At 28.6% G+C, this 22,214-nt stretch overlaps 3 protein-coding genes across 4 annotated transcripts; all 3 read left to right on the top strand.

Moving 5' to 3' along the window:
• Positions 1-320: 320 nt before the first annotated feature.
• On the top strand, positions 321-2,263 carry LOC130976656 (UDP-glycosyltransferase 83A1-like). Its single transcript, XM_057901570.1, has 2 exons — positions 321-897; positions 1,223-2,263. The coding sequence occupies exons 1-2, from the start codon at positions 402-404 to the stop codon at positions 2,083-2,085; spliced, it is 1,359 nt and encodes a 452-aa protein (XP_057757553.1). The 5' UTR covers positions 321-401; the 3' UTR covers positions 2,086-2,263.
• Positions 2,264-3,848: 1,585 nt separating this feature from the next.
• Positions 3,849-6,316, top strand: LOC130975027 (UDP-glycosyltransferase 83A1-like). 2 transcript variants are annotated; one of them, XM_057899863.1, is made up of 3 exons: positions 3,849-4,399; positions 5,166-5,771; positions 5,858-6,316. In XM_057899863.1, exons 1-3 carry the CDS (start codon positions 3,916-3,918, stop codon positions 5,881-5,883), a joined length of 1,116 nt encoding a protein of 371 aa, XP_057755846.1. In that variant the 5' UTR covers positions 3,849-3,915; the 3' UTR covers positions 5,884-6,316. The 2 variants fall into 2 exon arrangements, with proteins under 2 accessions (XP_057755846.1, XP_057755845.1); XM_057899862.1 differs by having other exon boundaries at positions 5,166-6,316.
• Positions 6,317-13,399: 7,083 nt separating this feature from the next.
• LOC130976978 (UDP-glycosyltransferase 83A1-like) lies at positions 13,400-15,964 on the top strand. Its single transcript, XM_057901964.1, has 2 exons — positions 13,400-13,941; positions 14,908-15,964. The coding sequence occupies exons 1-2, from the start codon at positions 13,455-13,457 to the stop codon at positions 15,741-15,743; spliced, it is 1,323 nt and encodes a 440-aa protein (XP_057757947.1). The 5' UTR covers positions 13,400-13,454; the 3' UTR covers positions 15,744-15,964.
• Positions 15,965-22,214: the final 6,250 nt, after the last annotated feature.

Here is a 22,214-nt window from a genome sequence, read left to right as displayed (position 1 = left end):
ACGCAATATGTTTAGACTTTAAAAGAGTACACAGTACGCAATACACTATATGTAAAATATTCTATGTAAAAAATATAGCAAATTGATATGCAGTATGATATCTAATTAGTGAAGTCATGTAACTATATTCTGAAATAACCAATTTGAACTTAGTTGCTAGATGACATAGGACAACTATTTTAAATTAATTTTTATAAAAAAATTTCTAAGTATGAAGTCTTGTGCTTCAAGTCTTTGGACCAATCCCCTGTTTTCAGGGCCATGTTTTGTGCAATACCTAATTTTTAATTGCATATATATATATACAATGGATTCATGATAATATCATATAGCTACTCAAAACAATAGCATATACTTATTTATTCTCTCTTTCTCTCAGCAAAACATTTTTCATTTGCAAAATGGGAATCCCTCACTTTCTTGCTATACCATTTCCAGTGTTAGGACACATTAATCCCCTAACACAATTCTCTAATGTTCTAACCAAACATGGTTGCAAGGTCACTTTCCTACACACTGAGTTCAGCCACAAAAGGGCTAAAATTGCTGCTGGTTATGCACAAGACAACAACCTCAAAGGTTGTTCAAACATAAATTTTGTGACTCTCCCAGATGGTTTGGACCCCGAAGATGATAGAAGTGATATTGTGAAATTGCTTGTCTCTATGGAAAGATCCATGCCTCTTTTGCTTCCAAAGCTCATAGAAGATATCAATGCCTTGGATGTTAATAATAAAATCACTTGCATTGTTGTCACAATTAGTATGGGTTGGGCCCTGCAAGTTGCTCACAAATTGGGAATCAAAGGAGCTTTTCTCTTTCCATTCTCAGCAACTACTTCAGCCTCCCTTTATTGTATCCCAAGATTCATGCATGATGGAATTATTGATTCAGATGGTAAGAATAGTATATTTACTTCTTTTTGTCACAGTAATTTTCTTTACTAAATAACTTGTGTTTATTTAACTTCTACCTATCATTTTTCATATCCTAAGTTTATTTTCATTTACTGTAAAATCAGTTTGAAATAGCCTATATTCAGTTATCTTATTTTGCATTTTTTAGTTCCTGCTGAAATAATTGAGTAATATTAAATGTAATTAATATGTAATTATAGATGTTGAGTTAAATAAACTATCTTTAGATTATTGTCTCTGTATTACCATAAATTAAATGTGTGATAAGAGCTTTATAGGCTTTTTTTTTTCTTTTTCCATTGAAGGAATCCCCACCAAGAAACAAGAAATTCAACTTTCCCCAAATATGCCTATAATGGACACAACAAATTTACCATGGGTTAGCCTAGGTAAGATTTTCTTTGATAATATTGTGCAAGATGTGATGCATAATATGGAATTAGCAGAGTGGTGGCTTTGCAATAGTGCCTATGATCTTGAGCCAGGAGCATTCTCCATATCACCAAAGTTTCTACCAATTGGACCATTGATTGAAAGTGACAACAACAACAACAAAAGTTCTTCATTTTGGCAAGAGGACACAACATGCTTAGAATGGTTGGATCAACAACAACCTCAATCTGTTGTATATATTTCATTTGGTAGCTTGGCAGTTATGGAATCCAACCAACTCAAAGAACTAGCACTTGCACTTGATCTCATTGACAAGCCTTTTCTTTGGGTTCTAAGAACAAGTAATGATGATAACAAGGGAAATAACACATACCCAAATGAATTTCATGGAAGTAAAGGTAAAATTGTTAGTTGGGCACCACAGAAAAAAGTACTGAACCACTCTGCAATTGCTTGTTTCATAAGTCATTGCGGTTGGAATTCAGTTATTGAAAGTGTGTCCAGTGGTGTACCATTCTTGTGTTGTCCATTTTTCAGTGATCAATTTTGGAACAAGTCATACATTTGTGAGGTCTGGAAAGTTGGAATTGGATTAGACAAAGATGAAGATGGATTCATATCAAAGGAAGAGATAAGGAAGAAGGTTGAGCAATTGCTTCAAGATGAAACCATAAAGGAAAGATCTTTGAAATTGAAGCAAGTCATAAAGAACAACTTAGTTGAAGCTGGCCAGTCTTCAAAAAATCATCAAATGTTTATCAATCGGGCAAAATGATGATAATATATACCCTATTTGATATTTGAATGAAAAAAAAAAGTGACAAATTAGAATTACAATATTATTTTCTACTAATAATAATTTTGTTGGCTATAGCTGAGACAGAAAAAGTTAAAAATATTATCCATTTAATTTCGTGCTAATCACGTAAAGTTTGGATTACATATGATACACGCTAAACAGCTTTTGATTGTTGCATATCTATTAAAGTAGATTAATTATTTCAAAGTCCAATCAGCAAGTTTGAAATTAGATGCTAGATGACAAATGTGGGCACTGGTCACTACTTCTTTTTAAACAATGTTTTTCACATGATGATGAGTAGTTGCTTATAGCGACGGTGAAACACAACGTTATATTATAAGGAAACAAAACATACAACACATCATTTGACTGAAGTTGTTTTTCTATACATAAAAATATCCATTTTAATTTGATATTCAAATTGGACCATAAAAGAATAATAACTAAGTGATAATCAGATGTTAATGTTATTACAGAAAATAAAGCATTATCTGCCAAACTTGACTTGTTGAGGGAGAATTTCGGAATGTTACATACTTATTACAAATAAAGTTACAGAATAGTCACTCTCAAAATAAGATCAGAGTAACACACTTATCTTACTACAAATGTTGAAACTCAACGCACCATGTTGAAATTCAGCTCAACAAGAAGAAGAAGAGACGAAGAGAGTGAGAGAATCAGAAATGGAGGATAAAACAGAATTGGCTATTTCAGTTAGAAAAGTATAGGTAGACAATGAAAATATTAAACAATGTGAATAATAGATATGTCAAATGTTCAATTCAATAGGCATGTAGATAACTATATTTACTTATGCACAGTTAACAATGGTTGGATATTCAATTTACTAGGTGTACAGATGATTATCCTAATGTTAAGGTTTATGAAGTAATTTAGGGGTGGCGTATTTTTTTACCTTACTGGATCAATTCTAAAAACCTATTATTCACATTGTTTACAAAAGTCATTGTATACATATCAAAACCAATTTTAACTTGAGTGTTGAGTGTTTAATCACATGAGTCAGATGTAACCCGACTCTTATTTATTTTTACAAAGGATAATACGATTTAAAAAAAAAAACATTTCGAGTTTCGAGTTCCTAACATTATTATTTTAAGATAATATAAATTTAGGTGTAGCCAAATTCATTTTTTCAATAATAATAATAATAATAATAAAAATTTGAGTTTGGTGTAGCCAATTTCATTTTTTCTTTTTAGTTACACAGGCACAATGCCGTGAGGAATTTTTTCATCTGACTAAACTCCTTATTGTCCAATAATATATTGTATAGACTTTAATTTATATTTTGTTGGTATGAGAGGTGCGTGGCCCTATCCTCATCATAAAGGGACCAACAATATAAAAAAAACAGTATTTTTGTTTTTATTATTATCATTATTAGCAGATCAAATATTTTAAACACTTCAAAAATAAAAATAAAATACTTATGAACTAGAAAACTCAATTTGATAATAAAATAAACACATTAAAATTCAAAATTGATAAAATTTGTAGCAACACAAAATATAAGAGTTTAAGTACTCAAAAGTCTTTTACTCTATAATAATTGTAGTCCAAATTAAGTCACCAAAAAAAAAAATTGTAGTCCAAAATCCAAATTCTTGAGACCCACGGTTTGACTAAACACAACTGATCCGACAAACAATCACGTGGTAATAAATCAAGAAGCTCCAATGAAGTATAAAATACACATTTTTATATCTAAGTTTAATCATAACACAAACAAAAACATCAATAGTAATCCATCCATCCCTCTTAGCTTGTTCACACACAATGAGCAATAATCCACATTTTCTTGTTATGCCATATCCAATTCTAGGACACATGAATCCCCTTCTTCAGTTCTCCTATGTTTTAATCAAACATGGTTGCAGAATCACTTTTGTGATCTCAGAATTCATCGAAAAGAGAGTGAAGATTTCTAGTGATGATGATGTTGGATCATCAAAGATGATAAACTTTGTGACACTCCCAGATGGGTTGGACCCTGAAGATGATAGAAGTGACCAACCAAAGGTGATTTTGTCAATGAGGAACACCATGCCTCCTAAGCTCCACAAACTCATACAAGACATCAACAATGGTGAGAACAAGATCAGATGTATTCTTGTTTCCAAGAACATTGGGTGGGCCTTGGAAGTTGGAAACAATTTGGGGATTAAAGGGGCATTTCTCTGGCCTGCCTCAGCAACTTCATTGGCCTCATATTATTCCATCCAAAGCCTCATTGATCAAGGAATTATAGACTCTCAAACGGGTAAGAGATTCACCCATTATGAGTTTCATTTATGGATTTTTTTTTTTTTTTGGTTCCCACGGTATCTCCCAGCCCGGCAAGTCAAGGACTAATCCGCGCGGTACTGAGCTCCATTTAAGGGTTTGCCGCTGGCCAATGGGTTGCTGCATGCACAAGGCGGGATTCGAACCCCCAACTTGATTTCATTTATGGATTAGTGAGCTAACCACTAGACCAACCCAACTTGATTTCATTTATGGATTTTACTCCTCTAAATTGCATCAGTTAAATACTATTGGATCTACTTATTAAGTAATTTGTATAATTAAAAGGTAACTAATTTTATAAAGACATTTTGATAGAAAGATGATAGAATGAATTATTAGACATGTCAAATTATCTAACGGTTCACAATATCATTTTTAGTTTTTCACATGAAAACATTTTTTATAGAGGTAACTGTCTATTTAAAATTAAATAAATATTTAAATTAGTTCTAAAAGTTTTTAAAATTGGTCCTCCCATAACTAATTTATCTTATAGTAATATTTTTATATTTGATTGTCTTATAATAAAATTTGTTAAGAACGTATTTATTCGATTAAAATATTAACAATGTGATTGAAAGCAACTTCAACAAATAATTCTTGAAAATTTTAGAGAATAAATTTTTGTTGGTTATTAAAATACCCATTTTAAAATTTTTTGGGAAACTTTAACCTTTGACTACTCAACTTTTAATAAAATCTTCTAAAGTTTTTCTTAATTCTTCTTTTGGGGATTCCAGGACTACCAATAAGGAAACAAGAGTTTCAACTTTTACCAAATTCGCCTATGATGGACACAGCAAATTTGCCATGGTGTAGCCTTGGCAAGAACTTTTTCCATCACATGGCAGAAGACACACAAACAATGAAGTTGTTGGGAAGTTGGTGGCTTTGCAACACCACTTGTGATCTTGAGCCTGGTGCACTTGAGATATCATCAAGATTCCTTCCAATTGGTCCATTAATGGAAGCTACTAATGACAGCAACAACAACAACAACAAAAGCTCTTCATTCTGGCAAGAAGACACAACCTGCTTAGAATGGTTGGATCAACAACAACCTCAATCTGTTGTCTATGTTTCATTTGGTAGCTTGGCAGTTATGGAATCTAACCAATTCAAAGAGTTAGCACTGGCGCTCGATCTCATTAACAAGCCTTTTCTTTGGGTTGTAAGAACAGGTAGTAACAATGATAAGAATGGAAATAAATCAAATAATGCATACCCAGATGAATTTCAAGGAAGTAAAGGTAAGATTGTTGGTTGGTGTCCACAGAAGAAAGTACTAAACCACCCTGCAATTGCTTGTTTTGTAAGTCATTGCGGTTGGAATTCGACTGTTGAAGGTGTGTGTAGTGGTGTTCCTTTCTTGTGTTGGCCACATTTCAGTGATCAATTTGTTAACAAGGCTTATATTTGTGATTTTTGGAAGGTTGGATTGGGAGTAGAGAAGGATGATGATGAAAATGGATTAGTATTAAGGGGTGAGATAAAGAAAAAGGTGGAGGAATTGGTTGGGGATGAAGAGATAAAAGCAAGATCATTGAAGCTGAAGGAAGTGACACTGAATAACTTGGTGGAAGGTGGTAGGTCTTCAAAGAATCTAGACAAGTTCATCAACTGGGCTAAGGACTATTAACTAATGTGATTATTTTTGGTAACTTTAGAGTTGGAGGTTGCCTGCATTTTGAAATTTTTGATGATCTTATGGTTTGTTGATAGGCAAAATGATTTCGAATAAATAAAATGAAGTTTTGTTGAAAATCTCATTGTATTTTGATTAATGATGTCTATGGATCTATAAATAAGTGAAATGTAATTTTATAAGGAATTTTACTATTTAAGCACATCTTTTTTATGAGAATAATCAAAAGTGTGTTTTTATTTTTTATTCATAGAAGGATATAAATGTTGGATCCAACTCCTCTAAAATTATATTGTCACTTTAGAGAAAAAAGTATACCATTAATTACTTTAAAAGATTTTTTTCATAAATGTTATATTAAAAAATAAATGAAAAGATGAGTGATAAGTTTTGGTTTTAATTGTCACAAATTATCTTGATAAAACCAGAACGATCACCACAAAATCTCTGATAAGATATTATTGAATAAATAGATGACATATTATTGAATAATTTATTAAGCATTTATTGCTTCACTATATTAAAAACAACCACTAAATATTAAAAATTCAATTACCAAAATCTATGAAGCAGTGTTTGCGTGTCGAACACATTTTAAACACGACACTCACTAACATTTGTCTGATACGCGTGTCTGCTTGTCTAACTGTATCTTAATAAAAAAGAAAAAAATATCTTCCAAACACGCTTAGACACACCTAAATATCATCACGTGTCACCGTATCCAGTCTTATTCTTAACATATATTCTTAAAATAAATTTAGATACAGTATATATTATTATTTATTAAAATAAAAAATATTTTAAATACTTGATATAATTTAAATAATACATTAAAAATAATTAAAAAATTTAATTTATATTTTAATATCAATAAAATATCAAAATATCATTACGATTTATCTAAAAGGTACTTTATATTTTATATGTATGTGTGTTCCCGTATTTTGTAAAATTTTAAAATTCACGTGTCGGCGTGTCCCGTATCGTGTTGTGTCGTGTTGTGTCTCGTATACGTGTCAGTATCCGCGCATCATAGACCAAAACTAAATAGAACTTTTTTCTAATCCATTAAGCATTTAAAGTTCCACTAAGCATTGAAAATATAATTAAAGACCCACTAGTAGTTATATATGATTTAAGAACTCTTAAAACATTAAAACTAACATAAAAAAATAACCAAACAACTTTTAAAATATTTACTAAATTTTGTACCCCAATTTCATATATTTCTTTTGTGATAGACAAGGTTTAGGTGGCTTGATATGAGTTTGTAACGATCATCTAAGTTAGTTATTTGGTAGTTAGAGTTAGTTACTATGTTTTGTGTTTGACTGACTCCAGAATCTTGAGCCTTGTATAGCATATATATATATTATAGGTTGATTTGTTTCTTATAAAGGTTGAGGTTCTTATAAAGGTTGAGGTTCTAGATTTTGTACAGGTACCGTAGGTTGGGGATTGTCATCCATTCTTTGAACGTTATATACATGTATTCTTGATTCTATCTCTAAAAGTTGTCTCATGCTTTGTACATGTAAGTAATGCATCCTTCTAACATAATGAATGCGTTTATTCTTAATAGTTTGTCTAGCAGTTTTTACTGATTTTTTTGTTTTAATTTATTGTAGAAGCTTTTTGGTTCTGATTATTTTCTTGTCAATCTTTTTTATTTCTACTTTTAATTCCAAAGATTTAGTTATTAGTTCTCTTATTTTTCTATCTATTGCCATTACTCTTGTTTTCATATTTCTTCTAACTAATTTTAAAGATTTAAGCCTTTTATGAAATTCTTTCATATTACAAGAACAATAACTGAGAAAATAAAGAAAAGAAAGATACTAAGCTTACAGAGATGAACTTATATTTTTATTGCTTGCAAAGTTGATACACTTCTTGAAGATGATTACAAATACTTGGAGAATTTATAAAGTAAGAAGATATAAGAGTAGAGAGATTTCTTGAACTTTCAAGTTTTTGATGATCTTGAATGAGTGAGGCCTTTGGTATTTATAGACCCAAAATGGTGACTATTTGGGTACTATTTGCCAACAGTACTGTTTGCTTTTACTGTTTGCTGACATTTACTGTTTACTTTTACTGTTTGCCGACATTCACTGTTTGCTTTTACTGTTTGCCGACATTTACTTTTTACTTTTTTACTTTTTACTTTTTACCTTTTCTTCTCTTTTTTTTTTTTTTACATGATTGGACTTTTACATTGATTACATATACAGTACTTTGTTACATCTCAAATGGGTCTTGTGAGTCTTGATAGTAATGAGCTGGGCTGGACTGGACCTCTTCATCTTCTCCAAGAGGCACGGTCTGTATTGCTTGTAAAGAGTTTTGAATATCTTCTTCTGAAGTTGCTGCAGCTAAAGCTGCCATAATTTGTCTCTTTTGTGCTAAAAATTGAGTTTCTTTTTTATACGCTATTTGTTCTTTGGTGGTGCTTGAGGCTGTTGTTGCTGGACGCTTTTGTGATGCTGTTAACCATTGATCAATAGCTGTTCTTCTTAGTAAATTTATATCATATTTGTTCCACCATTTAATTTTTATTACTCTTACTAGATATTATATGCTTGGAGATTCTTCATATGCTGCTGAATCATATTCCCAGGTCATAATCCAGTTTATTCCCATGGCTGCTATGAATGAAATAAATTTATATTCTTGTAGGAATGATGACTTGCTTTTAAAATATTCATATGTCATACTGGCTTCTTTTGGGAAGAAAGCTTCCATTGGTCCAAAGTTTTGGAACCATGCTTGAAACCATTTAGAAAATTGTAATGATATCCCTTTCTAAACCAAATGAACCAGGAATGGGGACTTGGTGATAGAAATAAAATATGATTCCAGGCTTCTTTGTAATCATAGTAGGTATAGTTCTGAGGTTCAAATTTTAATGAGAAGCTTTTAGACTGATATGGGGGTATTTCCCACTCTTGCAAGGATAATATTTTTATAATTTTTATTTTTAAATAAATAGGCTGCTTAGTGTTGGAATCTTTGTAATGTGTTAATTCGATGGATCCGGTGTCTACTAATATGAATTCATAAATTTTTTTGGTTTTTTGTGGGTTAATAGGAATATAATGGAAAGTATTTGGGAAGATAGTCTTGTATAAGGTTTTTCTGTCTTTCTTGAACCACTATTTTTCAATAGTTATATCTTCATAAGATTGGGTTTCTCATAATAAGGAAATTGTTCTTTCAAGAGTTGAGTATTATAGAGGTCAGATGGTTGTAATAATGTGAATTTATTATTAGCAGTAATTAAAGGGCTCTTAGAAGGTGATGACGATGATGGTGCTGCTTTTACAACCTGTGACATTGTCATAGGCCTTAATGATAATTGTTTTGCTGGTACAACCGTAATATGTAATTTTGTTTCTTTTATTTGGTCAAAAGGTTGACCATAATCTTCACTAGAGGCTGCTTTTTGCTCCATTCTTTCCCTGCAAAAATTCTCTAGTAAGAAAGTCAGGGAGTGAATTTAGTTCTCCTTTTATATGTTCAATAGTAAAATCAAAACATGATAAAATAGCTTGCCATCTTGCAAATATTTGTTTTGAGACCAAATTTTTGACATCATTTTCTAAAACATTTGGGGCTACTTCACAATCAGTTCTTATTAAGAAGGTTTTATTAAATAAATCTTCTTGAAATTTTGAAACACATAATACTATGGCAAGTATTTCTTTTTTAACTGTTGGATAATTCTTTTGAGCTTGATTCCAAATTCTTGAATGATATTTTACTATTTGTTCTTTTGAGCTATTAGGAGGTATTTGTTTAAGAATTCCTCCATATCCTAATTCTGATGCATCTGTTTCTACAATTAGTTTAGCCGAGGGGTCTAGTATACTTATGCAAGGTATTTCTTTTACTGCATTTTTTATTTTTATTATTATAGAAGTCATTTCTTTTGTCCATGGAGGTGGATTTTTTCTTAATCTCTTATAAAGAGGTTCGCAAATAACTCTTATACCAGGTAAGAATTCTGCTACATAATTTAAACATCCCAAAAATCTTTGTAATTGTTTTTTGTCAGTTATTTCATTTGGAAATTTATCTGCAAATTCAATAGCTCTTTTAATAGGTACTATGGTTCCTTGATAAATTTCATATCCTAAGAACCTTACTTTAGTTGTAAAAATTTTCATTTCTTTTCTAATAAAACTAATCCCTGCTCTTTTATAATATCCATAAATTTTTCTAGATGATATATGTGCTGCTTTATTCCTTTTGAGTATACTAATACGTCATCAAGATATACTATAGTAAATTCTATATGCGGGTAAAATATATTATTCATTATTTCTTGAAATTCGCTTGGAGCATTTTTTAATCCTTAAGGCATTACATTCCATTCATAATGTCCAAAAGGTACTATAAAAGCTGTTTTATATCTATCTTCCTCTTTTAATGCAATTTGATAATATCTTGATTTTAAATCAAATTTTGAAAAAATATTTGCTTTATTTAATCTTTTAATTAAATCACTTTTATTTGGTAAAGGATATCTAATCCATTTTAATACCTTGTTTAGAGGTTTATAATTGATAACTAATCTTGGAGCACCTCTTTCTATTTCAGATGCTTTCATCACATAGAAGCCTGTACAACTCCAGCGTGATTTTGAAGGCCTTATTAGTCCCTTATCTAGATATTCTTGTATTTCTTTTTTACAGTATTCTAGATACTCTTTGTTCATATGTATCGGTTTTGCTTTTGTTGGTATATCTTTTTCATTAAACCCATTTTCATATGGTAAAGCTATTTCATGTAATTTTCTATGTTGAAAAGCTGTGGGATTTAAACTACATAATTCTTTTTTAATTTTTTCTTCAATTGCTTTTATTTTATCTTGTATTTCTGGAGTTTGTAATTGTTCTTCTATTCTTTTATGTGTAACTTCTTGGTTTAAGTAGTTAATTTGTCTTGTCTTCCTTTCTATAATATTAACTTGACACGGTAAGTGTTGTAAAATTTTCTCTAGGCTCAAACAATTAATTTGTCTTACTTCTGTTTCCATTACACTAACCTGTGTAGATAGGTGTTGTAACATATTGAGTTCATGCTGTTTTGGTCTTGTGAGAAATTCAAAATGGACAAGATGATTGGGGATTCTTGTACAAGTTATTCCGTCAATGTCGACATTAAGGGTGTGTGTGGTTGGAGGAATTATAAATAATTCCTAGGAATTTTAAGATGGGAATATCATATTCCCATGTTTGGTTCAAAGTTTGAAAAGCTATTGCTAAGTAAGTTTGATTCCCGGGAATCAAAATACCATCATTTCAATTCCCACCTTCCCCTTGGGTATCTTTAATTCCCATGGAAATGGAATCTTTATAACAAAGTAATACTTGAACCACACACACCCTAAAGGGATATAATAATAAAGTAAAAGGATTTCCTAATATAACTTGATGAGATATATTTATTGCTAAAAAGAATGTAGTGGCAAAGCATACCCTATTTTTACAAATTTTTGCTTATAGTCTATAGTCATTTTGTCATTTTCTGCCATTAAGACTCTTTCTGTAGTTTTCTCATAATATTTTGTGGGTATTAATCCTTCTTGTATACAATTAACATCAGCTCCTGAATCTACCATAGCTATTAAATCAAATTTTTCTTCTTCTACTATTAAAGTTATTGTAGTAAACCATTTTTGACTTACTAATAATGTTATAATATTTATATAATTTTCTGTACCTAGGTTAATATAATTCTCGGGAATTGTTATATTACTAGTTCCTTCATTATTTTGTAAAGATTGTTCTTGGATTTTTATTATGTTTTCTCCTTCTATTTTTAGTAATCTGTAGTCCATATTAATATTTTGTTGTTTTAATTCTGAAATTGCTCTTTTTAACTTTTTTATCTCTTCTTTGAGAGAATTAAGGGAAACTTCTTGTGGGTTTTTAAAACGATTATAAATTTCCTTTATATATATATATATATATATATATATATATATTGGTGAACCTCTTACAAATATATTGGTAGATTATTTATGAGACAAGCCTTTATTTCCAAATGTACCACTTTCTCTTCCTGGCCTCAGTTGTAGATATAGATTGATTTTCTCTAAACTTAGAGGATGATTGTTAGTACTCCAAACTAAATCAAATTCAATATTAATTTATTAATTTTTTTTTCAATACAATGATAATAATCTCCTATTTATAATCCTAATTAGCTAAATAATTCATATGAACCTAACTAATAGGCTTACCGTAACAATGATATAAGAACTTAGCGTTAAATCTGATTTTTTTTGTATAGTTATGAGAATCTATCATTCTAATTTTTTTTTTCTTCCAGGGAGAGTGTTTTTTAAAATACTCATCATCATTATAATGTATAAAAAGTATTATTTGTAAATTTAAATTCAAAATTTTTAACTTGAAGTTCGTGTTAAAAATTTTCATTTTCTTTTTCTGAAGTTGATCATATTTTAATTAATGAAGTTCATATTGTGATATTATGTTGTATGTGTGGCTGAACTCAAAATATTTAACATTTTTTTAGGTAACTTTAATTTTGGGTATTAGTTAGTCCATTATTATTAATGCACAGCATATATTTTTAGACTGTATTTAAAAAAGAGATAAAAATTAAGAGGTGCTAAAATCTTAGTTTAAATTTTTATTATTAAACATAATATTAAGCGTTAGTCTCCAATCTTAGTCTCAGTATTCCTAAACAATACAGTCTTAACAAAATTAAAATTTTTTACATTAACAATGTGAACTCAAAATGGATGTCTTCTTAAAATATGTTTAGTTTTTGTCATCTATAAGTCTATAACAACTCCATTTAACAACTCAACAACGTATCAGAGACTTTAGACAAAAACAATATAAATCAAAATTGTGAAGTATTGCTCACTCTATGACCATCCATGAATATTCAGTCATGTTAGCTTTATTTTATGAGTTACGTTAGAATGATGAAAAATAGAATTATTGACAATATATGAGCTTAAAACTTATTGGTCAATTAAAGCAGTTTTTCTTATAATTTTTCTTATACATCTAAATATAGGACTATTCTCTAGAAATTTTCTTTTGGAAAGTTTCTCTAAGGACATTCTTCATATACCAATTACCAAATAGCTTTTAAAATCAAATCCAGTGCATACGTTATGACTTGAAATATGCCAAATAACTTTTTCTTAAATCAAACCTAGAGCATACGTTATTTTGACTTGACAAGATATAAATTGTCCATCAATATTGGCACTTGGCAGATTCAATGTGTGAATCCTTTATATAATAACAATTCAACAATTATTCTAAACAACATACATACACACACAAAACTTGTTCTTTGCAAATTTTTATTCATCCATTATCTAAGAGGCATGGGGATACCACATTTTCTAGCAATACCATACCCAATCCTAGGACATATTAGTCCCCTTTTTCAATTTTGTCAAGTTTTGGCCACAAATGGATACAAAATCACTTTCTTGACCTCAGATAACAACTTCAATAGGGTGAATAGGGCTGCAAGTGAGGGTAAATTTGTAAAATCACAAATGAGGGTGGTGTCCCTACCAGATGGGTTGGGCCCTGAGGATGATGGAAGTGATCAGCCCAAGGTTATATTGTCCATAAAAACAACAATGGTAGCTATGCTTCCAAAGCTTATAGAAGATGTGAATGCTATGGATAGTGATAACAAGATTACTTGTATTATTGTAACTAAGAACATGGGTTGGGCCTTGCAAGTTGCTAGCAATTTGGGCCTCAAAGGGGCTTTGTTCTGGCCTGCCTCAGCAACTTCCTTGGCTTCCTTTGATTCCATGCAGAGGCTTATTGATGAGGGCATTATAGATTCTCAAAATGGTAAGAAATATATTTTCCTTAATTATGTTAATTTAATCACTTGAAAATGTAAAACTCATTCATAAATATTCATTTTCATATAATATGTACTATTCATGAAGAGAAAGTTTTATGTGTTTTTAGAGCAAGAAATCTCTTAATCTAATCCATTTTCTATTTAACTTATCAATTTAATCTACCTTTATTTATGTAGTTTATAACATATAGATAAAGTCAAAAATATATTTTATTTAATAAAATTTATTATGACTCTCAGTTATTTTTTGCATGTATGACATTTATCTATATTTAGTGTTATATCCAAAATATAATATTATATAAATAAAATTCAAAGAAAGTTCATGTATATTTTAAAATAGAAAAGAATTGAGTTAAATTTTAATAAATCTCATAAAAGTTGAGTATGATTTATTTTTTAAAAATTTCTAGAAAAGGTGCCTAGAAATATCTAAATACTAGCTTGGATCCGATGCGCATATTTGCCGATCGGATCGGATATCGGATATATTCATAAAATATAAAAAATATTTTTTAAAATTTATTTTTATTAAAAAAATATTAATAAAATTCATTTTTCTACTCTTTTAAATATTTTTACTCTTAAAATAATATTAAATATATTTTTTTAAATAATAAAATTAAAATAATAAAACATATATGATTATTAGTTGAAACTAAGCATAGAAGAATATTTATTTATTTATTTTTGCAGATCCGCAAATATGCGAATACCTAATAAAATCCGTAATCTGATCCTATAAGTGTGCGGATCGGATCCGATTCGATCCGATAATCTTGCGGGTAGAATCCATATTCGCAATTTTCGAATCAAATTCGGATAAATACCGCAGATATGTGGATTGGATCCGATCCATGAACTTCCTTACTAAATACATTTATATATATAATTCCCAAGCAATTATATCTTCTATATATAGTTAATTATCTCTTTTGGAATTTCATCAGGACTCCCAAGGAAAGAACATGAGAAAATTAAGTTGTGCTCAAACATGCCTATGATAGATGCAAGTGCCATGCCATGGTACTGTTTGGATAACACTTTCTACTTCCATCACATGAAGCAAGAGATTCAAACCCTAAAGCTAGCAAAATGGTGGCTTTGCAACACAACCATTGATCTTGAGCCAGGACCCTTTTCCATATCACCAAATCTCGTACCAATAGGTCCATTGATTGCAACTAATTACAACAAAAGTGAAGAAAAAACATGCCAAGAATGGTTGGATCAGCAACCACCAAAATCCGTTGTATACATTTCATTTGGTAGCATGGTATCACCTAGTAAGGAACAATTCAAGGAACTCGCTCTTGGACTTGATTTTCTTAACAAGCCTTTTCTTTGGGTTGTTAACAAGAATAATAATAATAACCCATTATTATACCCGGAAAATTTTAAGGGAAATAAAGGTAAAATTGTTGGTTGGGTGATGCAAAAGAAGAAAGTTTTGAGTCACCCTTCCATAGCTTGTTTTGTTAGTCATTGTGGTTGGAATTCGACTATGGAAGGTGTGTGTTGCGGTGTTCCTTTTTTGTGTTGGCCTTTTTGTAGTGACCAAATCATTAATAAGACATATATTTGTGATGTGTGGAAAGTTGGGATTGAATTTGAGAAGGATGAAAATGGATTGGTGTCAAGGGAAGAGATAAAGAAGAAAGTGGAAATGTTATTTGAAGATGAAGGAATCAAAGAGAGATCGTTGAAACTCAAGGAAATGATGATCAAGAACAAAGTTGAAGGTGATAAGAATCTCAATGAGTTCATCAATTGGGTCAAGGAATGAGAATGATATTATTACTTAGTAAAAATTGTGCAATCGACTTCATGTAAAAGTTGATAGTTGAGAGCGGTTAGATAATTTGACTGATTTGATTAAATTTTTATTTAGCGACTCTTAACTATCAATTTTAGTGAAGTCGACTGCATCTGAGTTTTCACCTTATAGTAAAAATAATAAATTTAAGAAAAGCTGGAAAAGTGTATCCTGGGTTAATAAATGATTTTTTCGCTATATTACAAGATGTATGTATATTTTGTGTCCGAATTGTATTTGTTACACTTACACACAATTACATATTTGTTATATATTTTAAACCGCAAAAACTCACAAATAATTTTCTTTATATCAAATCATCTAAAAAATTTTATTTATGGACTTCACGTGAAAATAATTTTGTGAAACTAATTGTATCTAAGTTTTTATCATTTTAAATCTAATTTCCTACACGGTTCTTAATATCATTGGCACATGGTGGATACTAGATAAGATCCCAAATCTTATGACTCTGGCTAAAATGATTAATACTTTGTTGATTTGTAAGTACCTCGAAAATCAGGATAATTGACTTGGAATTTTAAATTTTCTCCATATTCAAAATGATGATCGACGAACCATGGACATTTAATTAAAGGAAGATTAGCCAATTCCTTTCAACCACATTTTCCGGGTTAACCTAACTGTCATTTTGAGTATAAATAATTAAATATATAAAACATTGAAACATATAAAATTTTTCACTAGGATTAAAAGATAAACATTGGTCAAAACTCAAAAGTGGTAAGTGATTTAGGCTTGATTTGAAATTTTTTTCGAAAAAGTGTTTGAGTTTTTTAAAAGTATATTTTTATCATTTTCTGTTTGATAAATAAAAAATATCATATGTTTGTACTCGCAATTTTTAAAATATCGCAATACTTTTGAAAGTAATTAAGGTGGAGCTTTTTAAGTTGGCTTGTGTTTTTTTTTTTTAATTAAAAGTCTAATATAATTTTATATATTAATTAATTTTTAAATTTAATACTTAAATTTATGTCTTTTATAATATTTTTAAATTTTAAAAATTATTTTACTAAACATAATTGCTACTACTTATGTTTATTAAAATTTATTTTTAATTTGATTTATCAAACATAAATACTACATTTTTTAAAAAAAAAAATTTTACCAAACTAAACTTTAATATAACTTAAGTAAGGTTTAAGTTCAAGTTCGAAACATGTAAATATAGTTATTCTAATACTGGACGAACAATTAAAAAAAAATACGATAATATACTAAGGAGATAAAAAAATAAAATAAATTTTGATTATTTTTAACCAATTTATTTTTGTTATTAAATATTTTTGAAAAAAATAATGGTTATATATATATATATATATCACGGGTCAGCAGTCGTTGCATCGTTTATCAATTATTCTTGGCCTTCATCTTTTCCACGAAATTCGTGCAACTATTTGTATCCAGCCAATCCATTAGGAATATAACTCACTTCTGTCAGGAGCATAATGGCGTGTCTCTCTTCATCATTTTCACTTGCAAACAAAAATAATGCAACCTTTGCCAAAGACCTTAATAATCTATTAAGATGCCTATACTTTTAAGCTACTTACAATATTCATTAATTTAGAAGATATTGACATAGGGCTTATCTAGTCAACGAAGGTTGAAATTTTGACTTTTTGTTACAATGAATAATGTTTAGGGTGACAATACTATTCTAATTCGCAGATATCTATTCTATTCTTATTTGTTTGTAGCGGGTAATTATTTGTTTTTGTACCGAAACAAATTTTAACGAAACAGATTCTTAGGCAGGATGGGGCCGGATCGGGTTTAGATTAAACCCACCTCTATTTATTTCGGTCATTCGGTGTATATAAAAAAAATAATTAATAATATTATATAATATTTAAATTTTTACTTTAATTTATGTTATATATGTAAATAATAGTTATATAATTTTTAAAATTTAATTTAATTTATTAGAATTAATAATTATAGAAGCAGATAAGGTGGGATGGGTACCTGCAGGGACGGATTAAGGTTTAATATTTTATAACCTGCGGATAGAAGCGGGGCAAATTTAATGCGGGTTTTTGTAGGGCGAAATAAGATTGGATAGAGTAAAAATCCGCCTCTATCCGCCCCGTTGTAGCATTAGTTAATAGTGGGTCTAAAGAGTAAAGACTAAAAATGCAATTTTTAGTGGTGTTTGCTACGGTACAATGATAAATTCATACGTACCGATATATTAAAAATATTGACAAGTAGTAATAAACCACGTGGAATTTATTTTTCACATCAGTATTTAATTTTTTTTTAAATATATATTATATCACCATTTTTACTAATACACCCATTTTAACTAAATAAAAATAAAAATATATTTTTAATTTAATTTTATAAAAAGTCTTAAACATCTTTACTTTATTTGATTAGACAAAGATACCCTTTTAGATTAATCAAATTTAGAATTCAATTAATCATAATTTTATACTTTCAAATAATTTAAACAACAAAAGAAAAATATATTAAAAAAAACAAAAATCAATCGTTCTTCGTCTTCTCCAATTTCTCTAATTATTCGTGGATCCGGTTTTTCTTCACACCATCCAAAGAAACCACAGAAATTGGCTTTTTCTTCACAAAACCACCATGTCCGTTAGCTTCCTTAGTGGATCCGCTATCCATCAACGACACCACAAAACAACACTTCTCTCCGGTTATTCTCTCTGGTCCGTTTGGTGAAACAAACCAAAGAAGAACACAAATTACCCAATCTTTTTAAAATAAAAATCAATCAATCAATCCGAATTTAAAAAAAAAATTTGGATTTTGAAAGGAATCCATTTCACCGATACGCTCAAAATCATAACCCAACCCAACATCTGAATCGGACCAAAACAAACGAGGTCAACGCTTAGGACAAAAAAGAGTTCAAAAACACAGAGGAAGCGTAACTAAGATTGAAGGAGGAGCCAGCTATAAATAATGCAAGAGAAGCGTGAGAATTTTATTAGCCGTGATAGAAAAAAATTAACTTTAATGGAAGAAAAAAATCTTATGGCCACACAATCGGAATTGATGACAGTGATGAGGCGCAGATCAAAGAATGCGAATAGGGAAGACAAGGTTGTTAGGAGTTGAGAGCAGAGAAGGAAGACAAGGATACGAATAATTAGGGGAATTGGAAATGATGGAGAACTATTGATTTTTGTTTTTTTAATATATTTTTGTTTTGTTGTTTAAATTATTTGAAACTATAAAATTAGGATTAATTGAATTCTAAAATTTGATTAATTTAAAAGGATATTTTTATCTAATCAAATAAAATAAGGATGTTTAAGATTTTTTATAAAATTAAATTAAAAATATATTTTTATTTTTATTTAGTTAAAAGGGGTGTATTAGTAAAAATGGTGATATAATATATATTTAAAAAAAATATTGATGTAAACAATAAATTCCACGTGACTTATTACTACTTGTCCATATTTTTAATATATCGGTACGTATAAATTTATCATCATACCGTAGTAAATACCATTTTTAGTAATTGGAACAAAAAATAAATATAAAAAAAGAACAATAAATAATTAGATTTAATATTAAATATCATCCAATTTTTTTTTCTACTAAAAAAAACCTACTTCTCTTAAATAACTATGTTAATTTTCTTAAGCCAACAGAAAAAGAAATTTAAACTTGATCACTAAATTAATATGTCTATTTTTTGTATTTTATGTGTATTATATATTCGGTATGTAAGTATTGGCTAAAGCATTTTTACCTTCACCATGAATGAATCAAAGCTGATCAAAGTACCAACTTGTCTAAGTACCAAATCACGGAGCAACATAAGCCAACAACGGTACGGTGACAAAAGCGATCTGAACATTAGTAAAGCAAGTTGCAGCAAAGTTTAATTAAATTCTTTAAAGATAAACATGATTTATTTGAATTATTAAAATAATTTTTACCCTGGAACCACTTTTAAATTTGAAATTGATCCCTCTTGATACGTGATCTTTTATTAAAGTTAGATTCAAAATAATTAAAGTCGAATCAACATTTTATATTATTAGTGTTCAGATTTATATTATGACATATTCAACTTCACAGAAATTAGACACAATAATGCAGGTCTAATCTTATTTATATATTTGAATGTATAATCAATCTCTACAATTTTTTTTAATAATTTAGAAAGAAGATCTCGACAACTTTTTTAATAAAAGAGAATGATTATTCGTCACAAAAAAAAAAAAAATCACTTCATAAAGTGATTATTGACTCACCTACAACTATAAATATTTTAGTATTCTCTAAAATATTCTTAAAATTTCAATTTATAAAATATCTCCACCAAGCTCTTTAAAGAGTTGAGATAGCAATTCTTGTTAAAGAGACAAAAAAATTCTTATTTTAAAAAGAATATCTTATTTTAAAAAGAGCCTAGACTTTATATTCAAACTTAGATCCATTTATTTTAGGTAAATTTCGTAATAATTTTTAAAATTATTGTTAAAAGATGAATTTTATTTTTTGATAGGTGTTAGAAGATGATGATGAATAAATAGACTTTGTTTGATGTTTTTTTTAATGTTCAGATATAATTTTTTTATTTTAAATAATTATTAATTTAATTAATTTATAAATAAAACTACTAATTACTTTTACCAATACATTAGTATACAGTCAAAGTTATACACATGTTGTCACTGTCTGAACACATATAATAGCCAGGTTAGACGGCTCAATTCCAAGACATCATAGAACCTGTCAATCGTATAAGAGTTTTAATTTGCAATAGGATTGACTTGACTTAATTGTGTGAATAACATTTGCACTTTAACCAAGGGAGAATACAAAATTAGTTCCAAAGATAAGAGAGAAATTTAATAGTAATATCTCGGGTATATATATGATCAAGAAGTTTGAACGGTACATATTAATTATTGAAACAATCTATGTAATTTTTATTTGTAAAGAGTACATGCTTTTCATAGAGAATTTTTTATTTTTATAAATTAAATAAATATAATAATTACTAAAATAAATAATTTTAAAAATATTTATTGAAATAAATATTTTTATTTTATTTACACTGTAAAAGAGATAATTTTACATGTATAATGATATTTTGTTTATATTGTAAACGATATATATATATATATATATATATATATATATATTTTAACAAATTAAAAATAATAATAAATATTAATAATATCAATAATTCAAACTTTTGTTATACAATTAGTACATAAAAAGGTTAATAAAAAGATTAAAATAGATGTATTTAATTAATTTTAGTCCATTTTAAATGATAGGATTAACACGTTTACTTAAAACCATTAAACTATCTACTGTTAACACGGTTATCTCTTTTTTAACTACTCACTGTTTAAAAATTTAAAATATAATTTAAATACATGTGATTTATTTAATGAACCAGTTAATACATGTCACTATTTTATTGGTATATAATATAAAACCTTTTTTATTTAAATTATATTTTAAATTTTTATATACTCTTATACAACAAATAAAATTTATATGTACTCCCAATTATAACAAACAAAAAGAGTAGGTGAATATGGAAGAAACAAATATATTAATAATGTATAGTTAAAAATATATTTGTAACGGTCTATTATTAATAGTGTCCAGAAAATATATTTGTAACTATATGGGTCTTTGCTTATAGAAGCATGTCCTTTGAATTGTGTAATACATCTGCCACTTTCTAAAAATGCATGTTGTCTATCTTTTCTGATATGATTGAAAAACTTATTGAGATTTTTATGGACGATTTTTCAGTATTTGGTGACTCTTTCCCTAATTGCTTACACCATTTTGCTTGATGCTAAAAAAATGCCAAGAGACTAACCTAATTTTGAATTGGAAAAAATGTCATTTTATGGTAACTGAAGGGATAGTCTTTGGCCACGAAATCTCTAATAAAAGCATAGAGGTAGACAGAGCTAAAGTATATATTTCCAGCACACTATTAATAATGGACAGTCTAATATTAATAATAGATAGTTATAAATATATTTTCAGCACACTATTAATAATGGACAGTTATAAAAATATTTTTAACTATACATTATTAGTATATTTGTTTCATCTATATTCACCTACTTTTTTGTTTGTTGCAAGAGAGTACATATAAATTTTATTTGTTACATAGGAGTACATAAAAATTTGAAAAATAATTTAAGTAAAAAAGATTTCATATTATATACCAATAGAGTAATGACATGCATTAATTGGATCATTAAATAAATCACGTGTATTTAAATTATATTTTAAATTTTTAAGTAGTGGATAGTTAAAAAAGAGGTAACCATGTTGATAGTGGGCAGTTTAATAGTTTTTAAATAAACGTGTTAATCCCTGTAATTTAAAATAGACTAAAATTAATCAAACATATCTATTTTAATCTCTTCTAGCAACTTTTTTATGTAC

The sequence above is a fragment of the Arachis stenosperma genome, chromosome 4 (assembly GCF_014773155.1).
Source record: "Arachis stenosperma cultivar V10309 chromosome 4, arast.V10309.gnm1.PFL2, whole genome shotgun sequence".
In the NCBI taxonomy this organism is placed as follows: domain Eukaryota; kingdom Viridiplantae; phylum Streptophyta; class Magnoliopsida; order Fabales; family Fabaceae; genus Arachis; species Arachis stenosperma.
The sequence above is the reverse complement of the archived record's forward strand: the minus strand, read 5'-3'. Positions and strand labels throughout refer to the sequence as shown.

Excerpts from the sequence above, each read along its gene's own strand:
- LOC130976656 (XM_057901570.1), top strand. The coding sequence starts at position 402 with ATGGGAATCCCTCACTTTCTTGCTATACCATTTCCAGTGTTAGGACAC. Across the intron at positions 898-1,222 it reads TGGAATTATTGATTCAGATG|GAATCCCCACCAAGAAACAA; the intron begins GTAAGAATAGTA and ends TTTCCATTGAAG.
- LOC130975027 (XM_057899862.1), top strand. The coding sequence starts at position 3,916 with ATGAGCAATAATCCACATTTTCTTGTTATGCCATATCCAATTCTAGGA. Across the intron at positions 4,400-5,165 it reads AATTATAGACTCTCAAACGG|GACTACCAATAAGGAAACAA; the intron begins GTAAGAGATTCA and ends TGGGGATTCCAG.
- LOC130976978 (XM_057901964.1), top strand. The coding sequence starts at position 13,455 with ATGGGGATACCACATTTTCTAGCAATACCATACCCAATCCTAGGACAT. Across the intron at positions 13,942-14,907 it reads CATTATAGATTCTCAAAATG|GACTCCCAAGGAAAGAACAT; the intron begins GTAAGAAATATA and ends GAATTTCATCAG.